The 10,705-nt window shown below is 41.5% G+C and overlaps 1 protein-coding gene across 1 annotated transcript; it reads right to left on the minus strand.

Moving 5' to 3' along the window:
• Window positions 1–774: 774 nt before the first annotated feature.
• On the minus strand, window positions 775–8,319 carry NPS (neuropeptide S). The gene is made up of 3 exons (XM_042818919.1): window positions 7,691–8,319; window positions 3,095–3,176; window positions 775–1,354 (listed from the first exon to the last, which is right to left on the minus strand). Exons 1-3 carry the CDS (start codon window positions 7,903–7,905, stop codon window positions 1,142–1,144), a joined length of 510 nt encoding a protein of 169 aa, XP_042674853.1. The 5' UTR covers window positions 7,906–8,319; the 3' UTR covers window positions 775–1,141.
• Between the last annotated feature and the right edge of the window lie 2,386 nt (window positions 8,320–10,705).

Consider the following 10,705-nt stretch of genomic DNA (forward strand, 5'->3'; position numbering starts at 1 on the left):
CCTGAGCTGGGGGGGCACCCAGAACACAGCAGGGTGCAGGGCTCAGTGAACTCAAAGGTCTCTTCCAACCCAGACATTCTGTGATTCTCTGATTATACAATTAAGCAACACTTGCACTGCTCCATGCTCAGGTCTCTTTGCTCCACAGGCTCGTGCTGCAAAATGGAGGAGTGGAGCTGCTGGCAGTGGCTGATGTGCCACCCAGCCTTATTCTGATGGAACAGCAACCTGATATTTAATAAGGAAATACTAGAAAGGGTCCACGTACTTATTTATTATTATTTCAAATTTCAGTTCAAAATGCACTGCACAGATAACTTTCAGTGTTTTCAAAGCAAAGTTACAGCCTGGAACATTGCATTTGGAGGAGACAGCCACGAGGGAAACCTCACACAGCAGATGACCATTCCTACACAAAATGCTTACATATTTTCAGACCAAGCGAATCTTTTATGAAATTCTTTAGAGAGAATTAAGAGCATTGCTAGTTACTGTGCCACACCTGCAGTCATGAGCAGAAACACAATTCATCAGGCGTGTGTTCGCTACACAAGTCAATTGGTTGAGGCAATGGGAGCTGCTGGTACCCTGCCTCAACATGACTTCCAAGGACTCCTCTGGAAATGAGATCACACACCCAAAGACATTATTTCCCAGAAAAGTTATGTTAAATAACAACATTACAAAGAAAGCAGAAGCTGCAAGCAGGACCAGGCTCTGTTTCAGCCGTGGCCCTTCACACCTTTCAGAAATGAGAAATTGAACACCCTGGGGATCTGTGCGAACGCTGCCACAGCAGCTGGCAGCAACAAGAGGGGTTGGGACAGGACGGCTGCCTTTGTGCTAATCAGGAGCCAGCTGATTGAGTCTGTAGCTTTACAAAGAAGGGGAATTAACCAAATGAAAACATTCATTTCCATACAAAACTTTATGATACTGTAACTCCAAAAACAAAGCCCATTCTGAGTGCTCCCATCTGCTCCACTTGGCTTGTGCTCTTTGAAATAAACATCTGCTTACAAGATGAAGACACGGGTACATTTGTGTCTGATGGTTTTGGCAGAAAAAAGCATTAAGGTGATTTTAAGCACAAAGTTGGGCATGGGATGCTAAAACCGAGGGTACGGCTTGGAACATTTGTTTAGGACTTTGCTCTTCGAAAGGAAGTTTTTTTAATTCCTGATCCCACACCATTGCGGAAGGACCGTTTGTTGAAAGGCATCTCCAGGAAGGGAGGCTTTAGGAGAGCCAGCTCTTCGCTCCTGCCCACCTTGGCTAAGCAGCTATTCAGCAGCACCAGGCAGTAATCAGATTTTCCATACAGCTGGCAATTCAAATAAAAAGGATTGCTGCTCTGAAGAGAGAAAAAAAGAAAGAGATAAGGGAAGGTAAAATTATGGATTTGTGCGGTTGACAGGGTTTGTTCGGTATGAAAAGCAAAGCAGAAACACAAAAACAATTTATGCTTAGAATGACAAGTATGAACTGCTATTTGCTAAGGATTTGTTGTACTCAAAATCAGATTTTTTTTTCATAGCTTTACAGAGCACGTAACTGATGTATCTCAGGTTTAAAATACTGATACTGCTCAAATGATGCTTATGAAATGAATTGTTTCCTGTGATGCTGACCTGTTGCGACATGCAGCGTGGTTTCCCTAGAGTATCATGCATACTTTTTGGCCTAAAATGAGATTTTTTTTCAGTTAGCAACGTAACAGCATCTTGTTACCTCTCGTGTGAAGTCACTCAGCTTCAACGACAGAGAAAGGAAAATGAAAATAGCTGTAAAGCAGAAGTCTGAGAGAGGAAGCTTTCTAGCAGTTACGACCAGTTATGGTGGTAGTTACATTTAATAATGACAACGTGGTAATAGGAAGTGTAAAAAGCCTGGATTAAGATCCACATAGGTTTAAGTACAAGTTCCTTTTACTGCACTGCACATCATAAAATGCAAACAGCACAAGAACTTAAACAAACTCAAACCAGATTTAAATTAACATTGAAATTAAACGGAAATATTTCTTGGCATGTCTCTAGAGGCTGTGAGCATCTTTCATCGCGCCATGATTTACACACTTGTTGAGCTGCCAAAAATCTGTGCTCTCTGTGCCATCCCTTTAAGCCTCTCAGTGCTGCGTTCTTGTTTGGGAGGTGGTTGCATGATCAGAAATGAGAGGTGATGCAGCATTTACACAAGTAAAACATACAGAGGAAGCAGGAGATAGATAGATAAAGTCTAACAATAAAATAACCCACTGTAAGAGTAGCCAGTGTTCTACCAGAGACAGATCTCCTTAATGAAAAGGCAGTGATGCACAGCACGGTGCAGGGAACCCAGAAATCAGAGCTGTGACTTCAAGAGCTATTTCACAGCACTGGAAAAACAAGTCTTTGTCCAAGGCAGGAATACTGGATGTCACTTGAAATAAAACTTCTCATTCCACATTGGAAAGCCTGACTGAAATGGTGTATATCCTGTTTGAGCAACAGCCTCTCATACTGCCTTGGTTGAGAACAGAAGGATTATTAGCAGTGTTCTTTAAATAGCAAACTCAATTTGATTTCACCGTTTAAGAAAGTTAAACAGTCCATGATACCGAGGGGGTGTTACTGATTCTACAGAATAATTTTCCCAACTTGGTATTTCTCCTTTACCTGCACATATTAATAGCAGTGACTAACAAACTTACTGGTTTATAATTTATAATTTCAACAAATGAAATAAACACACATCTGTTATTCTACCTACTGGACGTCAACGAGGAACTGAAATGAAATGGGGGGAGACTGATGATTCCCTCTTATCCGTATGATATTTCAACACTGGCAAAAGTTCTTCACACTCAACATCCAACATGCAGCAGATTTCTTACACGGCAATCTTACAGGCTTGCAGATTTTATGTGTAGCTAAAGCAAAAACAAGCTCCATTCCAGACAATATTATCCAGATATTATTAGATAATGTTTACTCAGTAGCCTCAATAGAAGTTCCTTTCATTTAATTAAAAAATCAAACCAACCACCACCACCAACAGATACATAAAATAAATGGAACATCTGATCTTCCAGTAACCAGGGAGCATGACTTACCATGGAAGGGCCAACTGGGTAAGCCGAGCACACAAACACTGCTGAGATCCAAAGGATGTAAAGAAGGTTTAACCTGCATAGACTTCAAAGACAAATTACAACCAGTTAAAACGTGGAACAAAAATCAAGCAAGGCTCTACGCATCTGTTTAAACACAAAAACAGTATATCTTCTCCAAATAGCAATTAAATGGCTGCATCTTTACCTGATCATTTCTTGCTCAGGAGTGTGTATGTATGTACATGCAGTTATACCACCAAATTCCTCACATATCCTTTCAGTTCTTTCTTAGATGACCATTTTATACCAGAGTTCAGGAGTGAAAATGTCATCAAAGCTGATTTTATTGTGACTAATTGGTTCTTGTTTGGCCTTTTCTTCTTGTTAAATGGGAAAATGGCAAGAACGCACATTCAGCTGCCATTATGAAAGTACCAACTGATTCCGTTTAAAGTGTTCCATGGAAATGTCTTTCAAGTGGGTTTACTGTTAAGTCTGTGTCATCATAGCAAATGTGGTCAAAGGTCTAAAGATTTCAAAAATACACTTCAAGAATTTTTACCTCCTCCAGTACATCGTATTTAGATCTTTAAAGCCTGTCTGCCAGGGAAAATAAGTAGAAGTGTATTTTAAGTAGAAATATTCTTCAAAGAAACTTGTTATAATCAAAGAAGATACAATGCCTAGCACAATGCATGACAAAATACGTAGCTCTCTTTTCCTTTTTCTACATGCTTAGCTTTTAATTTTTCATTTTAGCAGATCTTAAATGTTACTACTGAAGTTCTTAGGACACTATTTTCTTCTCTTGTATTCAGACAGATGTCAAGTTTATGTCAAGTTTATCCAATAAAGTCTTCTGTAGGATTAATAATTCCACTGACTTACATCAAAACATTATTTATTGTGTAAGAGCATTGTTTTTCACTGCTACAAAATTAAGAGTAGTGCAGCATTTGTTGGTTCAGTTCTACAGAGTGCTGTTAAAACAGTATGGGCTCTGCAAGTTCCCTGAATGTTAAACCACGCCACTGAGGCAACGCTGAAAAAAATGAAATTATTTTCTTTTCCCTTCAAATGAAAACACCAGAAATCTTTTTTTGACATTCATGCAGTGGTACAGAGGTACAAGCCAGTGACTCAGCGGCCTCCAGTGCTGCATTCCTTTTGGTGTATACACTGAAAAATCAATGTACAAGGGCTCCAGATGGGAACTCTGCAAGAGCCTCTGGGGAGGCTGAAGCTTATGTAACTTAGGGCAACTTTACCTCGAACATTCAGTTTCCTGATGTAATTGCATTTAATTCTAGGAAGTACAAAGTAATAAAGGCTACAGATAAAGCTGGAAGAAACATTTAAGAGCCTCTGACACTTCTTGTAGGAAAAACCATAATTGGATCGAAGGTTGTGTTGCACTTCATTTTCATGATCACTGTACATAGCAGTACTGATCATACCAGTGCTTGATATAATCCCCTAATTCTTACTTTTTAACAAAGTGCTTACCATTGCTCAAAAGTACTTCAATGTAGTCCTAAAGACTCTTCCTGACCAACAGAACTACAGAGACACAAGATGAAGTTAGCTTGATTTAAACACCATAGTAAGCAAACCATTTGTAAAAACCATCTGGAGAACATTTGTCTATTTGCACATTCAGTATGTGTTCTCTTATCCGCCAGGAAAATCCTTTCATTTGAACTGAACATTCAGTGCAACTCGTACAGGACCTCCAACTCCAACCGATAAGCGGATTAGCCCACGTTCCTGCTGCAAAGAAAAGCTCTCCGCGTTGGATGCCGTTAGAGCAAAATGTAGCATCCACTTCCATTGTATCTGCATCGATCTAACTCAATTTTAATACAAAATTAGCCTTCTCACAACACTGTCATGAAAAGGAGGAACAAGAATAGCTTGTGATTAAAGTTTAGGATTTCTAGGTTCGCTGTGGAGCTGTACCTCAGGTATCGCTGGGTAACCTTTGGTGCATTATTGAGTTTGTACCCTGTATGCCCACCTTTATCACATATCTATAAAACAGTGGGTTTGGTCACATTTCTACCTGACAAGCTTGGGACATGAGGCCCATAGGCTCCTTCAGCAGGAGGAGGTAACAAAAGGACAACCAAGTGGGGCAATCCAGCAGCTCCCAGGGGCTCCCAAGGAGGCTGCGTTGTGGTTCCTGGGGCACAGCTACAGGTTACTGAGATTTCAGACAGTGGAGGAAGGCTGTTCTTGTGTGAGCTGCTGAAGGAAGGAGAAAAAAAACCAAAACAAACAGCAATCAAATATGCTCATTAGGGGTGTTCCACATGCAGGGTGGGAAAGATGCTCACAGGGCAGCAAATCTCCTTCGCAAAACAAATCAATCACATCTGAGCTGAGAAGGAGGAAGAAATCTATGGTTAACCTGAGGATTTGTAAGCATGTATTTATTTATTTGTGCCCACATGATAAATGCTCACAAGAAGAAACTCTTTTAGCAAAATTCCTTACACTGTTTTCTGCTTCCAGTTCTACCTAAAAGCCAGGGAAGTTCACCAGACACCGACTCCTGCCCTTAGTATCTGACTCTCTCATAGGGAAAAGGGAAGTAAAGTTTGGGATTTCCACTAAAAACGTCTCACGCTTGCACCTAACTTTGAGTTTATTTTTTTTCCAGGTATTCTGGGTGCAGTGTAATGCACTACAGCTGTGATTTGCATGCATAAAGCATATGTGGAAATTCAGAAACATTCAAGATAGTCCCACTTCAGGTTTCGATGAATCAGGTTTAACAGAACAAGTGGCAATTGACATTTCCATCTTCCACTTCGTCTGCAAAGCACCCAGCCTGAAGCCTTGTCCCCAGGTAAGGTTCACCAATAGATATCATAGGTCATATGAATCATTAAGAAACGTGATACATTTTCATCATCCTTAAAATTTGCATTTTGTGAGAGTAAATTAGCAGCAATAGCTTCTACTTCCTGCAAGGCCAACAACAATCATCTGTTGACCTATTAACAGGATAGTGTATTGCATCTAGTTGTTCTCCTTCTGCTTCTCTCCAAAAAACTCATGAAACACAGTGCAAAGCTTCCAGGTAAAGCCATCAAGCTTATATAATTAATGAGATTAGTAGGCCTATAAGAAGCTGATATTTCTCTCCTCCATCACAATAATAAATCTGAAGCGTTTAAGCTGGCACTTCACGCCTCTGCTATGGGATCAAAATAATAAAAGTGAAAGCGTACCCGGCCCATTAATACAACCCTGAACATTGTAAAACTAGATTGGGTTAGTAGTCTGAACCAGGGCAAGGTGCCAAAGCTTCTCATTCCCCTCTAGGATGGCCACAGACAAACCATGGTATGGCCTTGTTTGAGGAATGCAGCTGGGAAATTGTGCTCCAAGCTCAAAGCTTCCCTGGCTTTCCAGAGCATCAAAAAGTTGAAGAGCCAGGGTGGTTTGCTTTGAGATCATAGCAAAGTGCAAAATGGAAATGAATGGTACTCACAGACTGCAAATATATTTCTGACTCTGTGATAACAGAAAAACGCAGCAAGGCACAAAGATGGAGGAAAAACAGAGTACAGAAAGCAGGTTTTGTTCCTTCGTTGGTTATTGCTGGGCTCACACCTTGTGCTGTGTCCCTTGTGGGGATGCAAGTGAAGCCATTGCCTGTATCTTGGAGCAGATTTTGTCTATGGAGGCAAAGAAGGTTGCCACAGGTCACACTAGGATAATCTGGGCAGCTACCTGCTGTGTTTCTAACCCCTTTAAATCTGGTTGTGTCCCAGCAGCAGCACGTCCCATGCTGACACTTTGTGGGGTAAGGCCTGGGAGGCAAGTCCCCATCTCTGCTAGAGCAAACTGCAGAGGAAGAGGCTCCATGTTGAGCCACGGCACTGCAACCCCTGCTTAAAAGATTCACGGCTCCTCTTTAAAACGTTATTGTCCATGCAATTCTACTGTGACCAAGCCCATGTTAGCAGCAGGTAAGCAGTGCACCTTCTGACATGCACATTTGATCTGAGGAGAAAAATCAAAAAGGCTTTACAGTCTCCCACTCCTCAAAAGAGTTTTGATCTGCGGGCTTTGTGTGACCAGATGCTCACCAGCGAGGAGGTGTGCAGAGAGCATGGGGTGGTGAACTACATGAAGAGATCACAGAATCACAGAATGGCCTGGGTTGAAAAGGACCTCAAAGATCATCTAGTTTCAACCCCCCTCCTGCCATGGGCAGGGTTGCCAACCACCAGACCGGGCTGCCCAGAGCCACATCCAGACTGGTGGAGGATTTACGGGCAAGCAGCGATGGGCACCGCAGGTCCAGGTGGCTGCACAACTTCAGAGAACTTCTGTGCCATCATGGCCAGCCGTGTCACTGTCACAGCTAAAGGGATGGAGCTGCTGCCTCATCTCCTGTGCCAGAAGTAGGAATTAGCTTTGAAGTCACATTTTCAATCCTACCTCAGACAGGAACTCTCAGCTGCGTCACCGTCACCATCGTCAGCATTTTGAAGTCTAAATCATCATCTCTATATTTATATTCCTTTTCCCGGTTGAAGTACACGGAGATGATGTGGGCAGAGACAGCACGAGTTTCCTTACCCGGCACTGACGGTCCCATTTCCCAGCACGGGGCAGATCTGAGATGCCATCAAATTGTGCAGCGATGCGAAACCTGCGCCAAACGTCACCACCCATGGATGGCAGCACACGGCACCTTGCGGGCGATCCACAAACGTCCCCATCCCATCTCCCCACACCACCACCTTCATGCTTTTTATGGGATATGACAAGAACAGCGCTTTTGGCAAAAACATCTTTAAGCATGGCAGAAAGTATTTTGGGCTTATAAATCATATTGCGTTTTTTGTCAGCTCCCTTAGCGTGCCTTCAGAAAAAGGATCTGCATGAAGAGCAACAACGTGAAAAACAAGCTCTCATTATTCCGAGCGCACCATCGCCAAATGTTGAAGTCGTTTGATAATTTATCTGGAGAAAAAGAAAAAAAAGAGGAAGAAAGAAAAGAAAAAAGCACACCAGACAAAACTTGCTCAACCCATTAAGGAGAGACTCAGCAATTGGAAAGTGGCAGTAATTAACATTTCTGTTGTTCTTCTTTGTGTGTGCCGACGTAATTTATGCGTTCGGAAACTTCTCAAATAGATCCTGCAGGAAGTTGCAGCCTAAGAAAAGATGTCAGTGCTGAGCTAAAAAGACACCTGTCAAAGCTGAAGCCCCATTTCTGCTTGGATGCAACAAAGATCTCAATGATCTAAGAAGGTATGAATAGTTGTTCAAGTGGAAGCAAGAATGAAAAATGGGCCCAGAAAGACCAGGAAAAGGCAATGTTTTCTGGCAGCGGTGAGAAAAGGAAGTAGGAAATTCTGATGTGATTTAAAAAGAAGGGATCAAACTTTAAAGAGATCAAACTTTAAAGGAAACAAGAAAAGAGACTGTAAATAGTATAAATAGTACTGAAGAAAGAGAAATAGGCAGCTTTAAGGGCCATAATTTTTATATATTTTATTGCATTCTGTCTCAGAGTTCTTCAGCTGGTAAGGCTGAGAAAGACAAGAAAAACTTGACAATATATTAATAATTAATAAAATCATATTATATATTATATATTATATATTATATATTATATATTATATTATATAAATATATAATATATAATTATATTATATTAATACAAATATAACATATATGTAATATATACATATTATATAATATATAATTAATACAAAAAAATTTTGTATTAATCTAAGACATCAAAAGTGTGTTTTGGCTCAAGCAAATGTGCATACTTCAGTCCATAAAGAACTGCTCTGTAAAATCATTTTTTCTCTTCTCTAAGTCCTTGAGATGTTTTCAAATAAGCAGTATGTCACTTAGGAATGGAAATGGGTGATGTACAGCAAAAGCTGGTCAGAGCTAACCCAGTGAAACAATTGTGGCTAGGAAACAAAAAGCAGGGCACAAACCTGCAGGTCTATATTTGTTGTCTTCCAGTGAGAGACCCAGAGGATGCCAAAATGCTCACCAGGACAGGAGGGGCTGAATGGCCCACACCTGGGCAGATTTTACTCTGGAGTGACCTTCAGCATGGCAGCAGGTCAGCTGGATGTGAAACATCTGTCAGCTCTCATTTCCTCTACAAACAGTCCTGGTCCTCCTTTCGTTGGGAAAGTATGGCATTTACCTCCATATTGGCACACAATTATGAGAAAATCTCAAGACCAAAATGCAGGAGTGGCTCTTTTCCTTCTGCTCAGGCAATATTGGCGATGGGGAAATCTCAGCCACTCTACAGATCAGCTCTTGGCATTTGTGAGAAGGGCAGCAAGGCAAAGCTGCAACACGGGACCTGAAACACCATTAGGGAGTGAGTGGCAACATCTGGAACAGCAGCAGGACGTGAGGAACACCTTTTCTTCAAAACTCAGAGCGTTTCCCATCTGTTCTTTATGCTCCTCTAACTCACCACTATTCTCCTTCTACTTGTCTGTGCCACTTAAATAAACACGTATGTTACAGCCTCTTTTGAGGAACTGTCCTTTTCTGCAAAAGCCTTTTGACACGGTCTTCTCCATCATGACTTACTAAACAGAATACAAAGCCCAGCTTTCATTGAGACCATACTGGTGCTTTCAGATTTCTGGGCAAGAAAATAAAACCCAACTACCATGCTGCTTTGGAAGGGCAGTGAGAGACAGAAGCTTGGGACAGAAGCTCCCCAAATGCCAAGTGCCTCTGACTCCATGGATGAAGGGATGGAGCTTCACTGCTTGCTCTGTGCAGCAACGCTTGGTGACAATCATTGCCTATAAATGTTCTCAGGTAGGGCAGAGTTGGTGCTGCTGTCATGCAGCTGGTGCCCACACTGACATGCTTTTTGTCAGGACATAAGCCACCAACAAGCACGATTTTCCCTTGAGTTCTCTCCTTCTTATCAATGACTTCATCTGAAAATATCACAAGCCAAAAAGCAGAAGATATTTCAGTTTTCTTGTTCAAAACTTGTTGCAGATGGCTGTCTCAGCCCATGATACAACTCTTCGAAAAGTTGCATCAGCCTCCTTTATTCAGCCTATAATCCCCTCTCCTTTTAATTTGAAGACATCAGGGTCTTCAAATTTGTCTTGCATGTGTTCCTCCCACTAGGGCTGCTAACTTTAGAAGTAATCAACTGCTAATTGTTAATCAAGAGCAAACACAAAATCCAGTAATTGGAGAGGAGACACAACCTTGCTCTCCAGAAAATAGGAAAGGCCATAAATGATGAGGATCAGGATTACTCTCTGAGGATAAGACATGGGATATTCTCCAGATACTCCCTACAGCAAAAGTGTGGGAGACACACTGCATTAACAGGACTGTCAATGCAGCGTGATGCTGTGTTGACTCTCAGAAGCAACCAGGTAGTCCACAGAAAATCCCAATGACTTTCTTCCTTCCAAAGAGTCTGCCTGCTGACAGCCAGTTCTTTCATTTGTGTAGTTTTAGTTCATGCTTTTAAGCCCAATTCCCATCACACAAGTACACGGAAAAAATTCTCTGACAGACTTCAATACTGCACTTTCAGTAAAGACTGAGTGAGTCCTAACCATGAAGAGT

This window comes from Centrocercus urophasianus, unplaced genomic scaffold (genome assembly GCF_019232065.1).
Source record: "Centrocercus urophasianus isolate 14NV4802_14NV808 unplaced genomic scaffold, USGS_Curo_1.0 seq_17, whole genome shotgun sequence".
Taxonomy (NCBI): Eukaryota; Metazoa; Chordata; class Aves; order Galliformes; family Phasianidae; genus Centrocercus; species Centrocercus urophasianus.